At 38.0% G+C, this 18058-nt stretch overlaps 2 protein-coding genes across 4 annotated transcripts; both read right to left on the reverse strand.

The window, feature by feature from the left end:
- Window positions 1–409: 409 nt before the first annotated feature.
- Window positions 410–8027, reverse strand: LOC145768704 (uncharacterized). Of its 3 annotated transcripts, none has more exons than XM_082580277.1 (9): window positions 7742–8027; window positions 5525–5631; window positions 4737–4903; window positions 4178–4306; window positions 3588–3681; window positions 2844–2965; window positions 1970–2073; window positions 1438–1618; window positions 410–748 (listed from the first exon to the last, which is right to left on the reverse strand). In XM_082580277.1, the coding sequence occupies exons 1-9, from the start codon at window positions 7891–7893 to the stop codon at window positions 575–577; spliced, it is 1230 nt and encodes a 409-aa protein (XP_082436403.1). In that variant the 5' UTR covers window positions 7894–8027; the 3' UTR covers window positions 410–574. The 3 variants fall into 3 exon arrangements, with proteins under 3 accessions (XP_082436403.1, XP_082436401.1, XP_082436402.1); XM_082580275.1 differs by having other exon boundaries at window positions 411–760; XM_082580276.1 differs by having other exon boundaries at window positions 412–760; window positions 4737–4900.
- A 366-nt stretch (window positions 8028–8393) lies between these two features.
- Window positions 8394–16857, reverse strand: LOC145768316 (serine/threonine-protein kinase PLK1-like). Its single transcript, XM_082579792.1, has 11 exons — window positions 16656–16857; window positions 16115–16264; window positions 15769–15894; window positions 14093–14280; window positions 13729–13857; window positions 12924–13105; window positions 12546–12707; window positions 12084–12161; window positions 11604–11809; window positions 11271–11402; window positions 8394–10048 (listed from the first exon to the last, which is right to left on the reverse strand). The coding sequence occupies exons 1-11, from the start codon at window positions 16824–16826 to the stop codon at window positions 9842–9844; spliced, it is 1731 nt and encodes a 576-aa protein (XP_082435918.1). The 5' UTR covers window positions 16827–16857; the 3' UTR covers window positions 8394–9841.
- Window positions 16858–18058: the final 1201 nt, after the last annotated feature.

Consider the following 18058-nt stretch of genomic DNA (forward strand, 5'->3'; position numbering starts at 1 on the left):
TCCTCACCCCCTTTCGACGGTGCCATGTTGACAAAACCTCAAATAAAGCACAACTTGCAGACAGTAGCGAAACTACTTAACAAACTTTGTGTTTGTTCCTACTTGCCGTATTTGATTGATCAATTGTAGGAATTGGTATCCTCGAACTGAGAAAGCAGAAGTGGAGGTTTTACCCTGGCAGTTTCGCATACTTTCAGAAGCTTTGAACCACAGACCCGGTTACCGAGATTCACAGAGGAAAGTTTCCGCTTGTTGAAGTTTTGTTATCTGCAAATAAATTACTTCATTTGTTTGGTGCCGCTGATTGAAGAGCTGTGAAACTCGTTCCTTAATCTTTTCCATGGACACAAATCTAAGGCTTAACCGACTGTGCTATTAATCATTGCACATGCAGCAATGTAGGTTATTTCGAGCTGTGTGAAGCGTAGAATTGCATCTTTGTCTTTTGTTATATAAGTTTCAACAACAATAACTCGCTATAAAGCGGGCCTTAGCATGCCTATCCAGACAGCAAAATCAGTCGTTTTTGAATGATTTTGCTGTTTGGGAGTGATAAAAAAAAAGGTTGGTTCAGTTATTCAGTAGATGCGGAAGCAATGGACATATCATCAGGGGTGGTCGCGGTGCTGTGGGATGTGTTGCTACTGCTACTGACGGTTGCTATTTCCTCATCGTCTTCAGAGGAGGAGTTGTCTTCAGCGGCGTAGGACCGTGTGAAACAGGTGTCGGAAGTCTTTCTTATCATCTTCTGCAAAGCCATCTGGAACATCAATGAATTCTGTTCATTTTATAAAAATTGGTCATTAGCAGACCTACCAAAGCTTGCAGCTGTTCATGCTTTTCAACCAGAGTGAAACAAATCTTACTTTTTTTCTTAATATCTTGCAACATGAAGTTGTTTCTGTCACAAACTCAGTGACCAAAATTGACTAACCCCACTATTCGTTTGTTTTAAATGTCATATTTTTGTTAAATATTTTGTGTCGTGGAGCTAAATAGAAAACTGCCTTTGAAAAGCGTTGCTCAAGTACCTTCCATGAAAATTGAACCAGCGTTACGCGATCTTACAAATTCTGATCAACCAACGGTAGCTTACCAATCTCGAGTACTCGACGTTTTAAGCTTGGCATTTCATTGGTGCTGGCGATAAGGTGAAAGTGGAATGAACCTTATTTAGTTAATAACTTTAGAAATAAGACAAGATAGGCTACTTGGTCTTGGTGGCTATGTTCCGTTGTAACAACCAAGGCTACTTTTACCCTTGAGCAAGCTCATTACAATTCAACATGGTTAGTGATTAGCTCACAAATACTCTTAACAAAGTGCGTCTACGTAAAAAACGGTTGATTTGCTGTCTGGGTTCTGATTTTCAGTGTGTCAAACCTACCATTGAGAAATCCTACTCAGGCACGGTTTTAGGCAATCACATTAATTCACCTGCATCTTGCTTGGCTTTTTGATTGCACGAGCTGCCGGATGAGGGCGCTGAGGAGTATGACTAATTGCGATTTTAGTTTGTGACGGGGTCTCGGTTGTATAAAATCCGAGCTTGTACAAGTCAGCAAGCCAGCAGTTGAATCTATGGATTCTCTCCAAACTTTTCCTTTCACATCCAAGTCTAAAAATATACTCATTTAATTATTATTAGTATAAAATATTTTTTGTTTTATTGTGGTATTCGACTGTTTTTTTCAAAGCATTTTGCACAATTTCAGCACGATATCATCATCATTACTTTAAAAAAAGCAGTGATAAACACAAATGATTATAAAACATTTAACTCCATCCGATAGACGTACACAAGCAAGTTGTTTTCTATGTTTCTATGTTTTGTTAACGAACAATGGTAAAAGATAAATATTAATAATAAAAAAGTGTTTTAGTTAGTTAGTTACACTTACTAAGCAGGTTAATTTCTATGTTTTGTAAGAAACAAGATGTAGATGCATCGATTACTATTGTTTCTTACCTGTATACATGGCGTGCCAGCAAGTCACTGTTTACTTTACGGATGAGGCGAAAGTAAACCCAGTACCATATCCACGTTTGACACATTACGTCGTTTTTATCCGACTAAACATCAAATCACATGGATTAACAAATACAGTTAATAATCACCAAAAAACCTTAACAACTTATTACACCTTTATAGAGATCTTCAGAAGGTTTTACCCAAACAAAATCTTACATCATTTCTTATTCTATGTGAGTAAAAATCTATTGAAAATCCTAATAAGAGTAAAACGCAGGATGTAAACGTTTTTGGGCAATTGGTAAATACTGTAGTATATTTGTTATAATTCCGTCTGCTTGGCTTTTTTGCTGAGCATTGAGCACTTTTTGTAGTATTGATATTAGACTAGGCCTATAGACTATAGCATAAATTATATATTAATAGATTGAGCCACTGTCATCAAAGATAACAATAATAACAGGCTGTAAAGGTTACTACAGTAATTGAATCAGCTCTGCTTAGCATTACGCTTGGCATTGAGCACTCTTGTGGTGGGCTATTAGCCTACTACTGTATTATTTATTGTTAAATACAGATAATGTGCATAGTTAGCCTACATTATGACAGATTGCTACCACCTTTTGTGTTTGTTCGTCAGTTGTTGCTTGTACGCAGGTCAGTGCAGTTTTATTGAATTTCAGTCATTTATTATTAACATTTCACGAATAATTGTTTTGTTTAGATGAATTAAGATATTTTCCTGAAGAGGGCAGAAAGTTTTGCCGAAAACGTTCGAAATTATATTCAGATATGTATTGAAATGTCAAGTTATTTTGTTCAAAATGATGCATTTTAAGGAGAAACGATCTCAATTTGTCAAAATGGTCACCTGAAAGTTGATTCCTTTGGCTGCTTGATAGAATTTCACAGGTTTTCCTATTCTTGCGCCAAAGTAGTTGTGCATCCACAACTGAACCTCTTCGGAACCTCTTTTGTCCCCCGAAGGCCCAGCTACAAAGAAACGTGCAAACAAATGGTAATCAACAACATATTTATTTTATGAATGAGTGGCGGATCCAACAAGCAGTCTTGGAGGAGGCGTTTTCAACAAAAAGCAATGGTGTGTAGGTTTGAATTAAGCCGACCTTGCAAATACACTTTGAATAAAGTTACTTTTAGGTGTTTTATAGAGGGCGATTGCCCCACCCCCTGAATACGCCCCCATGGACACTGTGTATGAGTAAGTATACTTTAATTTGATAGTGGTTGGGTGTAAAAGTAGCATGAGAGCCTTCATTACAATCATAACGATGTCGTTTCGACGTCCATTGAGAGCGGTATGCCGCGTCTTTGCACGAAACATAATGACATTGGTCCAAACGAATGTTGGCTTTCTAACCTAGCAAAATCTACATTTTTGCATTGAATCAATGCTTGTACTCGTTTAAATATAAAATTAATGCATAACAATGGAATTTGTTAGCAGAACCAAACCTTCCATCTGGATTTTACATCTTCAACCGACCAACATAAGCTTTTTAGTACAACAAAAACTAAGCATCAATCATCTTTAAAAAAAGACAAGTAGGATCTTATTAGGCTGCTGATATGAACAACAAAAGTTAATACAGACCTGGGTCTACATATTCGACAAAGACTTGATTGGTCGTTTCCTTAATGTAAGCAACAGTGATGTGCTGTGGCAATCCAATAAGAATGATGGTATCCTAAATGCAATAAACAAAACTTCACAAATATAGAGCCTTGCTGACATAATCCTACATGTCATTAACACCGCAAAAACGATACTGAAGGCCACACACAACCAGCTGCGTTGACAAGGGGGTCCAGGGATAAATTTAAACCCAAGCCCTGGATGATTTTAGGGGCCCATTTGATTTGAGGCCCGAGGATCTCATTGGCACCGGGCCCAAATTAATTCTCAACGGCCCCACAGGCCCACACTCAATGCCAAGCAAAGCAAGTTGCAGGGATTTTATTTACAGCGTGTTAAATGAACGAATCACACTCTTCTGCACTCAATACAGACATCCTTTAAGTTAGTTTCACAAATTGCGTTTTTGCTGTAAAGAGCTAACTTCTGCAGCCGCAGAATAAAAGTTCGGCTAAAAATTCGATTTATACTTTAAAAAAAGAAATTAATCAATTTCTACCGAATTCTTCTGATTTAAACTTCCGAGGGTGAATACTTTAATCACTTACCAAGTACGATCGACGGCGCCACCGAGCAGCAACTAAAATGCTAGCAGGAGCAATCTTGGGTGTGTAGACTCCATCAGAATCAGCATTAAACCTTACATCACAATCCGGACAAGGATCTTCATCTAAAGGCTGGATAATTACAAATTATAAATCAACACAACAGACAACATCAATAGAATAAAAAGAGGCTCATAGAGCAGCGGTTTTTGTAGACACAATAATAAGTTTGGCAACTGAGTGTAGATTTGAATAAACTTATACTGTAAGCTATTTGGTTGTGTTGAAAAGAACCTTCAATTTTTCTAACTGGTAACAAGTAGTTGCTGTACCATTGCAGCGTTAATTTTATTTCTATAAAAATAGACTACAGAAAAAGGACTATATTTACTCTGGATAACGCTTCAGCGTGATGAACTATTTATTATTCTTACAAAGGGACATTCTTGCCAGTCCTAACAAACTTATGTTTTACATTATTTCAACAGTTTAAGCAAATTAAAACAAAATAAAAAGAACTTTTGATCCTTGCATTTGCTAGAAAAATTAGTATAAAAATAACCTTGCTGTAAAGTGCTTTCCATTTGGGGTATTTCCACAGATCATAGTTTACACAAGGTGGCAGCACAGAGACATTGACGTGATGTTTTTCAAGAAACTTTTTCATGATACAATTTGTTTGGTACTGCATGAGACGCCACTTTTCGTACAGAGATATAGATCGACCTGCTAACATTTTACGTTTTACTGGAACCTCGGCTGCATATACAGCACCCACATGAGCAAACTAGATCAAGCTAACTTATAGTTAAAAAGGTTGCAAAAATAGCTTTGTTTAGAATAAATATAAGGTGGTCGTGAAAACAACCTTCTCAGAGCCACCACAACTTTAGATGTAATTTTCGGGCCACACGCAACCAAGAGAAGAGCTTCTTTGCAACGTTTCTGCCAGCATTTTTCTGTAAATATCATTTTGATGGCACCTTGGCTACTAAACAGCACGTTTTTAATCTATGCTTATATTTTTTACTTTTTTACCCTCTCTATCTATTGATTGCCTCTAACTCAAGCTACATAACTTTGTTCTAAGTATAGTTTCCAGTCGCCTAACAACCTTTACAGCTTGTTTCACCCTAATTCGGACCAATAAAAGGCTTTATTTGAATAAGAATCTTCTGATGATCACAATTAGGAGGAAACAGACTGTTAAGGTTTTCAAGTGACTAGCAACCACAATAGGTTCTACTTGGTATAATTGGCTTTGCTAGGCATGGATTTTAACTTTCTTTCAAATGGTTTCATGGGTTGGAGTTTTTGATGTTTAGAATGCAAGAAATTATCATAATTTACCTCCAGCCGCTTTTAATTTAGCTCTTCTTGGAATGAAATGCCTGTTCCCAGGAGGTTTTGATCCACAGCCGTAATCGCCATAGTCCGAACGCCCGTCTATGTCAAATCTAAGAGAAACAAACTACTAGTAATGGCAAATTACGACAACGAAACAACATTTTTTATATTTTCTCCAAGTCACCTGATGAAGCACAAAGAGATTAGTGGTCACAGCGGTAAACCATAATCTCTTCTTGGGAAAATTTTAACATAAAGTTCCCGAATCCGTTCGTCTGTATATAATGACCGAAGAAACACACACTTGAACTTCTTTTCAAACAGTGTATTCCTCTAAAATTAGCCCGAGGCTACCGAAAACGAGGGGGTGCAACGCCTACACCACTTAAACTGTCACTACACAACAGATTACTTGGATAAAAGACGGAACCTTTGTCCAGCTAGCAAGCACTAAGCCAACAGTTAAAAGTGCGGCCAACTTTCAAACAATCATTTTACGAATGACCAGAATAGATAGCAATATCTCAAATTCACGTATGCAGTACTGTGACGCAATAATGAAAGACAATTATGAAGTCATTCCAACAGGTGTTTAAAGCTGATGTAATATTTCCTGTTTAAACAGGCCCAAACAGGCCCAAACAGGTTTGACACAATTCTTGTGAACGATGGTGCAATTTTGGCACATTTTCTAGCAACTTCCATGACATAATATTCAGTAGACTTGAACGGTTTTTATATGACGTTTGATTAGCTGAACAATTGTCTGGAACAATTAGCAAACGAACATTTGTGAGGAAAGTGTGCAATGTGCAACGTAGGTTTTACTAAGAAACTTACGATAGGAGGAATTCTTCAATGTTGTGTTTGTACGATATAGATTTGGTAACTTATTCTTTAATTTTGTAACCTACTTTACAAACGAAATTGACCTTTTTTGCAGAATTGCATTTTCTTTCACTAGCATAGTTTTTGTATCTTTCGCAATTGCGAAATGTCAACTGCACTCTTCTTATCTTTAAGAAACAGTTTTAATACCGGTACTGCTTATCAAAAACAATAATTTTGGAAACTAGCCTATAGCCTATTTATGTTTGTTGTTTTTTAGGGTAGGCTACATGGCAAGCGGTGGGATGGCGCAACGGATAAGGCGTTAGCTTTCCAATTACACAAACCTGGTTCGACTCCCGGCTTCAGCTGGTTGTTGAAAACACCGCTCACCTCTACCCAGGGTGTAATAAATTGGGTGGGCGTAGTTGCTGAAGTAAAGGCGGCCGAGAGAATGGAACTGGCCACCCTACTCTCCTTAGTGCCGAAGGCTTAGTACAATGAGAACCTTATCTTCTCATACCCGACACTTGAATCAAGTATGGGACCCCCCTTTACCTTTACATGGCTTTAGAACGATTCACACATATCAGGCTCCGGCTACATTTGCTCATCGAAAGAACTTATGATTGAGGGAATGTTTATCTTTGGATTGAAAAAGCTTAATCCTGGCAGTTTCGCATTTAGGCTGTTTGCAGAGGCTTCGAACCACTGACACAGGCCGGTCACCGAGTTGGAGAGTTGTGTTTCCAATAGTTGTTGAAGTGTAATGTGTGAATTATTCTACCACTAGGTGACACTAAATAGAGAGCCGTCCTTGTAATGCGTTTCTCAAGCGCACACCCGGAGAGCAGAACCGTCGTTTTGTGATCTTGCCGTTCTGTTGTTTACAATCTATCGCATTATCGAGCAAGGTATCGGGGCGAAAGGCGGTTTATGATCCAGCCAGCAAATCAGTCCATTTTAAATAGATTAAACTTCTACAAACGTTGAATCTATGTCAGAAAGGGCTGATTTGCTGCGCGGAGTAAGAAAAGAGTAAACAAGCAACCATAAATAAAAGAGCAAAAGCAATAGATTTTTCGCTTTTAGCAGCATGATTGTTGTTTACTTCACAAACGTAGACACAAAAGACTAGTTTTAGCCTGATGCTGAGGGTTCGCTGTGGGAATAGCGGTTGCACTAGCTTTCAGAACACAGCGGCTAACTTGTAGTTAATATTCGACCCAAGTGGGCTTACCACCGAAACTACACTGACAACTATTCAAATAAATTGACAAAACTTCAAGAATTAGACCACAACTCCAATTAAAAAAACATTCTTATAAAAGATAAAAAAATAGCGTTTTGATATTGGCGTCAATAAATCTTGATTTTGAAAGTCTTCATTACCTTGGTTCTGTTAGGCAGCGCTGAGTCACCTGACACCTTGCGGCTGATGGTTCTGGTTCGCCTCTCGACGTGGTGGCTCTGTCCTGCCGAGAACACTGCCTTCCCCCAGCGTCATCCCTCTTAACTATCCCAACCGTGTTCGTGCAATACATGGCGATTTAGACGCTAACCTCCCCTAGGATATGCCCACCCCCGCAATTTAATTTTAACACAGATTTTAACCCTAACCTAACACATTGATTAACTATTCCCATAACATAGGATTTACCCAGGCCAAACTTTAAAACAAGACTGAACCCCAAAGACTGACCAGTTTCAATTCTTGTCAAGTTGAATACATGTGACGTCACAGTAGACGGTGTGTGACGACACAGTTCAATTGAAAATGCCATAACAAGGTTGGGAGGCCAAGTCCAGAGACATCTGGCACAGAAGATGCAAGCCAGTGCCACTGAGAAGATAATTTGGGCCCGGTACCAATGAGATCCAGGGCCCCTCGAAAAGGTTGCGGACCCCTAAAATCATCCGGGGTCTAAAAGTACCCTTATGGCAACACTACTAATGCAAACAGTCTAATTTTCGAAACGTTTGCTGAAAAAGCGTTTAGTTTCTCCACATCTTCTTTTCTGAAATATGAAGTTATCCTCCCACAAAAGTTCGTAAATGCATTGTATTTCAGAAAAACAAGATTTTACATTGGAGTACATGGCATAAAGCTTAGATCCAAAGTACGTTTAAACAAGCAAGAAAATTCTTGTGCACAGTTTTGTTTTAAACCGTGCAAGTAAACTCAACCAAATAGTGTTTCCACTGAAAAGCCATGAAATCTACACGGGCTTGCAAGGTTTCATGTGTATGTTCTGAAGCCAAATGAGTGGAAAAATTAAAACAGTTCACCATGTCACAAAAAAAACATGAATTGTGAGCCACAGAGTAGTAACAGCGCACTTACAAATCCCTATAGCCGCTAAGCTCATAAAACACAACATTTTTGCGTTGGTTCAACGTTGCTATGCGTAAAAATTGCAACTTTCCAAAAAAGAGTTGAACAGCGAAACAAAAAACACAGCATCAGTCCAAGCTGTGCCAATGTCAACAAAAATTGCAAGCAGCAAAACCGAAACTGCAGCCCAACACAGCACAATTTGTCATTTTTACATTGATTTAACGTCTACAGACGTTGAATCAATGCAAAAATGAAGCATTTTGCTGTCTGGGCCGGTTTAAAAGTCAGATATTTGGCACCAAAGTTACAAAACATGATCTACAGCACAACTACATTAGAAAACATGGGATTTCCGCAAGCTTTCTTTGCTTTCAACTTTCTTCATTGAACAGTAATTCAACAATGAACTGGCATTTCGTCTGTAAAAGTCTCTCACAATGTGAACGAAGAACTGAGCAGTCTCAAATGTCATATCAAACTTTTCAGCTTAGAAAACTTTAAATGAGTTGAGAGTGACTCACTTTTTGTTCAAGGACAGGAAATATGTGGCGGTCACAGTCAACTGCATTCATATGCAGATTATAAAATCGTTTCACAAAAACTTTGAATTAAAGAGTCAAATTCTCGTCCAATCATATAGATCGACTTCGCAAATTGTTTAGTGGTATTTGACTTTGTCAGTTTACCACTGTGCATCTTTACAACATCCACACAGGCTACGATCAATAAATTGTAGTCAGGCTGTCAAAAACAAACTAATGTGCTTCACGAAGGCAGTGGCTTGTTAACAATACATGGACTGGTGGATAAAGTTTTGCAGCAGAAATTAAATCCTATCAGTTTGTGCAAGCTTTGCATCGGTTGATGTAAAAGTAACAGAAACAGAAGAATTTCTTGATTGCGCGTAGATCAGAACAAGAAAACAAAACATATACAGCCCTTCGCAAAGTTGCACTCAAGATCACATTCCAGTCAGTAAATCGGCCCATTTTTATATGAATTCAACGCAAAAATGAACATTTATTGGCTGGGACACTGTGTTGCGATATGACTTTGCGTCTAATAACGTAGAATCATCGTAACAGCAGTCTGATTTAGCAGAAGAGTTAAGTTGTAAGAAGAAAATGGAGTCGAATGAATCGCAGATGCATAGATTAGGCCGTTTCCTTATGACGGGCGGTGGTGGACCTACTGGCAATCAGCTTCTCCAGCATAGTACGGGCATAGCGGAGCCTATGAGCCAACTCCTTGCAGCACCCGTGCTTCTCGAGCTTAGACAACCGGAAAGTTAGAAAGCGCTTGCTCGAGTCGATGTAGGTTACAGCGCCCATTAGTGGACAAAGAATAACTTTGGTGTGATCCTGAAAGAAATTATATATATAAGATTAAAATTGGCTCAAATAGTCCAATTCACCTAATTCAAAATATGCTTCACCAAAACTAAGCTTGCACTTGGACTTTAGCAAAAAAAAAAGCAGTGATCATGAAAATAGCTTCACTAACACTTTGAATAGCTAGTTTGTCAGCAGCACTGTCAGCAGCTGCAATAAAGCATCGGGGCCTTCGTAGGAGCTTCTGGGACAAAGGGTCTATTCTTTGCCACCCCAGACGGTCTTTAATAAATCAAGATGGATTACAAGACTGGTTTGGCAAGAGTGTTGAACAACTGAAAACCGTTAAGGTCATATGAAAGAAGACTGGTCCACCATAACATGTGGCCAGAGATAGGCATGATCTTGAAGACCAAGATCGACTTTTCTTTTGGTGATCTTGATCTAAGATCACTTTTTTGTGTGATCTTAATCTTGAAGAACAATAAGATCAAGATCACTTTGAAATTGGAGTTTATTGAATTATATTAAATTTGACAACATGTGCTGTTGTGCTGCTTCCTTTTTGCATAGCTTTTTGTATTTTTGTTTGGAGTGGTTTATCTGACCGCAGACCGCTGAACGTTTTTAATAGTGCAAACTGCATGCAGACAACAGTATCAAGGATACCAGATGGATAAATGGTGCAATAAACATTGATATAATCCAGTGAAGGCTGAAAATACTTAACACATGAATAAAAGCTTCCCATATAAACCAGACAAAAATTTGTTGAAAAGTGATAGAATTCAAAGAGGTTTTTTTAATAAAAAACATAAAACTAATAGCAAATTTTGTGACTTTTTCAGTAATCTGTGACTGTAATTACTAATTACCCTCAGCCTTGGTGTGACGTTGCGATTCTACGCAAACTACGACAATGATTGATAGACCTAATAGCAACTAACTTATTACGATTCTTAGGCCAGCGATCGAGTAGTTAAAAGCAACAGTTAGCCATACCAAGTACCTTTACTCAGGCTCCTTATAATGACATTCGGGTTTTTTTGGCAAAGTCATTGATCAAAAACTTCATTTTTATAAGTTTAGAAAAAGTGATGGTGATCTTGAGCTTGAAGATCACGTTGTTTTGGTGATCTGATCTTCAAGATCACCAAAACTGGCGATCTTTCCCATCTCTGCATGTGGCATTTCATTCATTAGTAGAGATCGACTGCACCGATTGACAATGCTGACTATTTCGAAAACTTACATTGAAGAAATTAATCTGCAGCGTCCCATTGCTGAGATGGAGGATGATGGCGCTGCGGGTTCGAAACCAGGTCCGGAGGAAGGGCAAACGTGAGAACTGATCTCCCTCCTGTGGGGCCATACCAGCGCCGGCCTGTAGAGAGATCGTGCAGATGTTACTACTTGAATGGTCAACAAATCTGTGTCTAACGTCATCTTCGTAACAGCACAAAAAGGTCTTCGTTGGAGATAGATCACAAAACGTGGGCAACAACTATGCATTTAAATTACGCTTATGGTACTATAACCAGGGTTACTCAGGGAGCAGATCGTTGTTCGGCGAGGTTGTGTTTACCTTGAGGAGATGCTCGGACATGTAGTTACGGAAATATTTGAGCAAGGTGACTTTCTTAACGAGGCTCTCTGGGTAAGCACGGAGGGTGTGGTAGCTTTCCGCCATGTCCTTATCAATGTATTCGATTTGTTCGTTGTTATTGTACAAGAGCAGTCGTGTGCAGTCGTTGAAAAGAACGCCATTGCTGTTATCACACAGTTGGTAACCTGCAAATGAGATTAATAACAAGGTGACTTTCTTGTGTCAGCAACACTAACTTCAGGCAACATAGTGCGTTGCTATTAAGCCACTTTAGATCAAGTTAATACTCTACCGTAAGCTCGCGATCAACACATCTAGCTCACGCTGATTAGATTAGCTTCTCTTGAAAGTACTTGGGTTATGTGATCCTTATGCATCACAATTCACGACGATATCACGATGTAATGGTCGTATCACGAATCAAGTCATTAACAATAGAACTAAAAATAAATCACTCACCGAGTCCATATTTATCAGTGTAGTCCACCCATTTGCTTATCCACAGCACAGGATGGGCGGCGGGATCTTCGGCCTCATCTGTCGACAATTAATAATTCAGTAGATAAAAGAGCAGTTTGGCCTCTAAATAACGTTTCAATGTGAAAGACAGAGTGACCTTTCTTTAAAATAAAATTCTATGACTTGCGTTAAATTGCAACTTTACGTTAAATGGTGACTTTCTTTAACCATAGACAGATCAAACCAAGCAACCACACGACATTTAACATCATACAATTGGAGTGAACATAAAACTAAAAACTACGAACGTTTTCGGCCATACTCAAGTTAGCCCTTCTCAAGCAACGAAAAACTGGATAAAAAAACAAATTCTTTAAAAATGATTGAAAATCGTTTTCTTTTAAAAGTTTAAAGCGAATGCCAATGGTGCTCAAAATATTGCAAAGAAATTGTTGAACTAACCCATCTCTATGTTTTGCCTCTGTGATGGATTGGACTCGACCAAACTAACCAGTTGCTTCAATAGGTCATCCATGTGGAAGTTGGGGGATTCATTTCCACGGACTTCTCCGAGAGGAGGAGGACGCTCGCTCTTCCCAGCAGGAACCGAACCAGTTGAACCGGCTGAAAAGATGAAGTTGTTTGGTTCCAGGAATACACATTTTCAGTTTCTATGGTGGACAGCTGATCCACTGCAGTAAGTGCAGAATAGAGGCGCATGGCTTCACGGCATCGAGACACGTAACAGAGAAGCACTACGTACTCGTTGATCGGTAGATATTCCACAGACGCAAAGAGAGTTCACTATTGCAATAAAAAACAACAGCAAGCCAGCCATACCATTGTTAATGTCGTGCAACGGTTTTCGCTGTTGGGCAGTGTGGAGGAGCTCGGGAGCAAATCTAGGAGCCATGGTGAGACAAGTGGTAGGAAGGCGGGGAGGGAGATAACCGCATGTGAAGAAATCGTCTTGCAACAGCTTGCTCACTGACGGCCTGGACTGTGGATCGCTACGGAGCATTCTGGAAAAAGAAGAAAAATTATTCTTTTAATACGTTGATCCAACGAGCATATACACTTATACAGTTTATACACTAACTATTAAAGGTATTGGAGGAAAATACAGATCAAAGTCAAACAAAGCAATGTTTAAAAAATCGATCGTTAATTACGAGGTGGACCGAAGTCGTCCTTGATGGAAAACATCAATATCACTTGCCGTGCCTTGAGGTGACCAGTTCCTTTGCAGTAAATCAGCCGTTTTTTACATTGATTCAACGTCTGCGAACGTTGCGAAAACAAAACCACTGACTTCCTGTCTAGGTTGTGCCAGCCAGGTTGGAACAAAGTGACCCAGCATGAATCGAATTCGATAAATCGATATCGCTGTCGTCGCGTTGTGGACAGAAGCGTATTTAATGACGGCCACTGTCAGTGCTTTGTCAATATACATTTCATCATGCTTTGTAAGGAAAAGACATTTAATCATTTTCCGATATACCTTAGACAGCAAATCAAAGATTAACCGTTTTTTACATTGATTCTACGTTTGCAGACAATAAATTATTGTAAAAAAAAAGTTGATTTGCTATCTGGAACGTCTTTTCATTGCCTGGTCAAAAAGGCAAGTGCTCAATCTACTTACTTTGAAATGAGGTGGGTGGAACCCATGGAAACGTATGACGGGATTCGATATTCATTCTTTTTGATGCGCGAGTACGTTTCTTTCAGTGATGTAGTTTCAAACGGGGGCTTCCCAATCAACAACGTGTACCTGAACACCCACCGCACGTTTCATCAGTCTACATTTAGTGACTATTTTGGGATAACAATCAGGTCACAAATAGACAATTCTATTGTGTAAACTTCTTATTATCATAGTGTAAAAAATATTTCATACATCAGTCATTTCATAACACATAATAACTATATCTTGATATCTTCTTTTACTTGGATAGCCTACAAAACACACCGATTTTAAAATCAATAATTTAAAGGCGGTAACTTACATTATGCAGCCCAAGGACCAGATATCGACTTCATAGCTATGTCCTTTCTTTCCAAGCACTTCTGGAGCAATGTAATTTGGGGTGCCACAAAGAGTCTTCTTCCGTTCACCATCGTAATCCACCTTTGTTGCCAATCCAAGATCTCCAATCTTGATCTCCATCTCATCGGTGAGAAACAAGTTTCCCAACTGCAATGATGAGTTAGCAATTAGCATGTGGAATGCAGGGTTGATCGGTTTAAACCAGGGCAGTTTAAACCGCCCGGTTAAAACCTGGCAGTTTTGACCACCTAATTACTGACAGTCGAAACCCCTTTAGTGTATGAATCAAGTTGCTTTTCAATTGAATTAAAAATATTACCCTCCACCTCCATGTTTAGTAATGATGTTCAACTATATTTTGTTTTGATCAACAGTAACCTAAATGGGTCATTCCATGCCAAGCGTCCTAGATCTATCAGTTTGACCCTCTTCGATTTTGCTCAAACTTGGTCAAAATGTTATTTGGCATGATTTGGCCATTACAAATTTTAGCTCAATATCTATTGTAGTTTTAAAAATGATGCTTTAAAGTTTTAGGTACCCTCTAAACTTTTCCGCATTCGATTTTTTGGACCATTTTCAATTAACCATATCTTTTTCTCCGAAGATTATAATTACAAAGTTTATTTTTGGTAAAATGATTCACTTTGAGCTATATTACATGATTGCATTGTCAAAATGCAATTAATTTGCAGCATAAAGGAGTAATTAAGCCTCAAAGTAGCTCTTTTCTTAACCAACAACAATTTTTGTGCAATCATGTAATATATATAGCTAAAAGTGAACCATTTTACCAAAAATAAACTTTATACAACTTTTGGAGCAAATAATATGGTTAATTGAAAATGGTCCAAAAAACCGAATGCGGAAAAGTTTAAGGGGTACCTAAAACTTTAAAGCATCATATTACTAAAACTACAATAGATATTGAGCTAAAACTTGTAATGTATGGCTAAATCATGCCAAATAAAATTTTGACCAAGCTTGAACGAAATCGAAAAGGGTCAAACTGGGATCTTTATGATTTTTAGGACGTTTGGCATGGAATGACCCAAATGCTGGATTTGGAACAAAAAATATTCAATTTCTCTGTTTATTTTTGACATTTCAATCAGTAAGGTTATTTTAATTATTGAGAAAATTCAAATTCTAAAAATAAGTTTCTAAAAATACGAATTTTACAGGCAGCCATCTGTGGCTGCCTGACAGATCGGTATTGGCGGCCATTAATGAAAGTTCAGGCGGCCATGGCAGCCAGCTATTTCGAGGCTTTTATATTTCCTAAATAGCCCAGGTAGCCGACCATTCACTAGTACATAAAAATATTTTTCTGGGTTTTGACCGGTTTAAACCTAATTTTCACCGGTTAAAACCAGGTTTAAACTGCTTAGTAGTCAAAACCAGTTTTGACCACTTAGAGATCAACCCTGTTTCAATGATAAAGCAATTACAAGTAAATTTGATGTTGCTGGCACCTTTGCACACTGAAACATTGCATAATTTTAAAAGTTTAGTGAAGCTGTTATGATTTTGTCCAGCGTCCCAGACAGATATATTTTGAATAAGTTTTATTGCACTAGATGCAAACATTCCAACTATTCAAATGTTCAAACCTGCCAGTAAACAAAATGTTACCTTCAAGTCCCTGTGAATAATCTTTTTATCATGTAAATACTGCAGACCCAAAATGATTTGTCGCATGTAATATCTTGCTTCAGGTTCAGTAACAGCCTTCCGTCGTTTGTGCAATTCCATGAGTGACTAAAAAAATATCAGCTTTAAATCAATGTAAAAAACGCATTACATTAACTTATACCAATTAAGGTCAAAGATGAGCAAAGCGTAGTTTCAGAAAAATTTGTTATTAATCCAATATAGGCTACCTATGCTTTGTGAATCCACACGAATGGCTATTGACTGCTTTTTATTAATAATGGCAATGAAAGAATGCTAACTGACTTTAAGTTTTGAACAAACTTACTCGTCTACGACATAGCTCTAACACTACATAAACAAAATCTTTGTCTTCAAAAAACCCATGAAATCCAACAACGTTCTCATGTGAAATGCTCCTATGCAAAGATATTTCTTGAGACATTTTGTCTTTCTGATGAGGTTTAACTAAAAGAGCCTGCAAAATATATAAATATGTTAAAATGAAGTAAACTGAAGCCCTGGGTGACAGTTTGGTACAGCTCAAAACCATGTAGCTGCTGTGTATTTAAAAAAACACAAAACAACATTTTGAAACCTAGACAAGGAATTTGTCTTCATTGCCTTTTTATTGTCGTTTATCAAGCATAACCCTATGGATCTCAAGGATAACATGAAAACAACACAAAAACACATGTTTGTTTGAGTAGATGAGCACTGGAAGTGATTACTTGTCAAAAACAAGATGTATACTGTATGGTTAAAAAAAATTAAAATAGACTGTCATCAAATACAGGCAAGTAAATCAGATTGAAATAACATATATATACGGTAGCCTACCGTAATATACATAAACAAGGCTACCATACCTTGGGAACAATTTTCCCAGCAAAGATTTGTTTTGTATCAAGGTCTGTTATTTCATAACATTTAGCAAAGCCTCCTTTTCCAAGAAACCGTCCTCTTTGATACCGTTTCCCAGTAGAAACATCATAAAGAATATCTGGTATTTCTTTGGCAGCAACATCTTTACGTGACATAATGCCAATTCACTGTCTATAATAAACTAAAAAATTCTGCAGGAGAATATACACAAAAGGCTACAATTTTTGCAACATGCTGTAAAACTTAGATAACCTATTCTAATATGAGCAAGGCTGAAAGTGAGCAGTTACCGTAAATCACAAGAAAACCAATAAAAGTTGTTTCCTATCTCTTATGTCTCAATCGTTGTTTCCTCAGCAGGTGCACTTGCTTTTCCAACCTACGGTAGGTAGCCTACGAAAGCTTCAACATTACTAGCACTATCTACGGCAAACACTAGACTACTGCACTGCACAAGTTTCCTATTAGAGTTCCATTTGCAAATTTCATTAACTACAGTAGCCTACCGTATTTCCATAATTAATAACTTTGGCAAATATCACAAGTTAGATAATGAAAAATTATACTTGTAGACGTATTGAAATGCAGTATCTGATCAGTTTAAATAAAAGCACTGACGGTGAGGCTACCTCTGTAACTTAAGCAAGGTAACCTATTACCTTGCTTAGGTTTTGAGCTATTACTCAGTCATTGATTTCTTATAACCATCTACGGCAAGTCGGTAACTAACCTAATAAAACAGATCAACAATGCAATACCAAACAGAAAAACAACATTACCAAACACAAAGTGCATTTCCAGCGTCGGATGCGGCGATTTAAACTTGGTTTGAAACTCGCACTTTGACGTAGGTGCGTAGTGATTGGTTGGTTTTGGTGACGTAAAACTTGTTCGTTTCTTTTGTGAAAAGGAAATACCTCGGAAATATAATGAAAGGAAAACCATTCAGTTCAGAGAGAGAGAAACCTTTTATTTTGTCTGCTGCGAAAAATAGTATACGGTACAAATATAAACCGGTACAAATATATTCAGCAACAGACAGGAAGCAGCGAAAGACTATATTAGTCATCGAGTCAGCCGCTTCCCGTGTTTTTAATGTGACAAATGTAAAGCATCGGCATTACGTTGCAAACAAGATAAGCATAAGTTCCGCAAAAATGCAAACAAAGAAGTGGATTCCTGTGGTTTCATTGTAACATCAAAAATATCATGCCCTACAAAAGTAAGTTAGTTCAGTTGTTTTTATTTCTGACCATCACAGGCTCACAGCAAAACCAATTATTAATACACGTCAACTTAGCAAAGTCGAGAAAAGGGTAGAAGCGACAAAACACGAACGTTAAAACGTGCTTGTGACTGAAGTAAGTTCTTTTGTGAAAAGGAAATA

The sequence above is a fragment of the Aplidium turbinatum genome, chromosome 4 (genome assembly GCF_918807975.1).
Source record: "Aplidium turbinatum chromosome 4, kaAplTurb1.1, whole genome shotgun sequence".
In the NCBI taxonomy this organism is placed as follows: domain Eukaryota; kingdom Metazoa; phylum Chordata; class Ascidiacea; order Aplousobranchia; family Polyclinidae; genus Aplidium; species Aplidium turbinatum.

Excerpts from the sequence above, each read along its gene's own strand:
- LOC145768704 (XM_082580275.1), bottom strand. The coding sequence starts at position 7,893 with ATGTATTGCACGAACACGGTTGGGATAGTTAAGAGGGATGACGCTGGG. Across the intron at positions 2,966-3,587 it reads TGTCGAATATGTAGACCCAG|CTGGGCCTTCGGGGGACAAA; the intron begins GTCTGTATTAAC and ends GTTTCTTTGTAG. Across the intron at positions 761-1,437 it reads AAAAGCCAAGCAAGATGCAG|ATGGCTTTGCAGAAGATGAT; the intron begins GTGAATTAATGT and ends TTGATGTTCCAG.
- LOC145768316 (XM_082579792.1), bottom strand. The coding sequence starts at position 16,826 with ATGTCACGTAAAGATGTTGCTGCCAAAGAAATACCAGATATTCTTTAT. Across the intron at positions 15,895-16,114 it reads TAGAGCTATGTCGTAGACGA|TCACTCATGGAATTGCACAA; the intron begins GTAAGTTTGTTC and ends ATATTTTTTTAG. Across the intron at positions 11,810-12,083 it reads CACTGATAAATATGGACTCG|GTTACCAACTGTGTGATAAC; the intron begins GTGAGTGATTTA and ends TCTCATTTGCAG.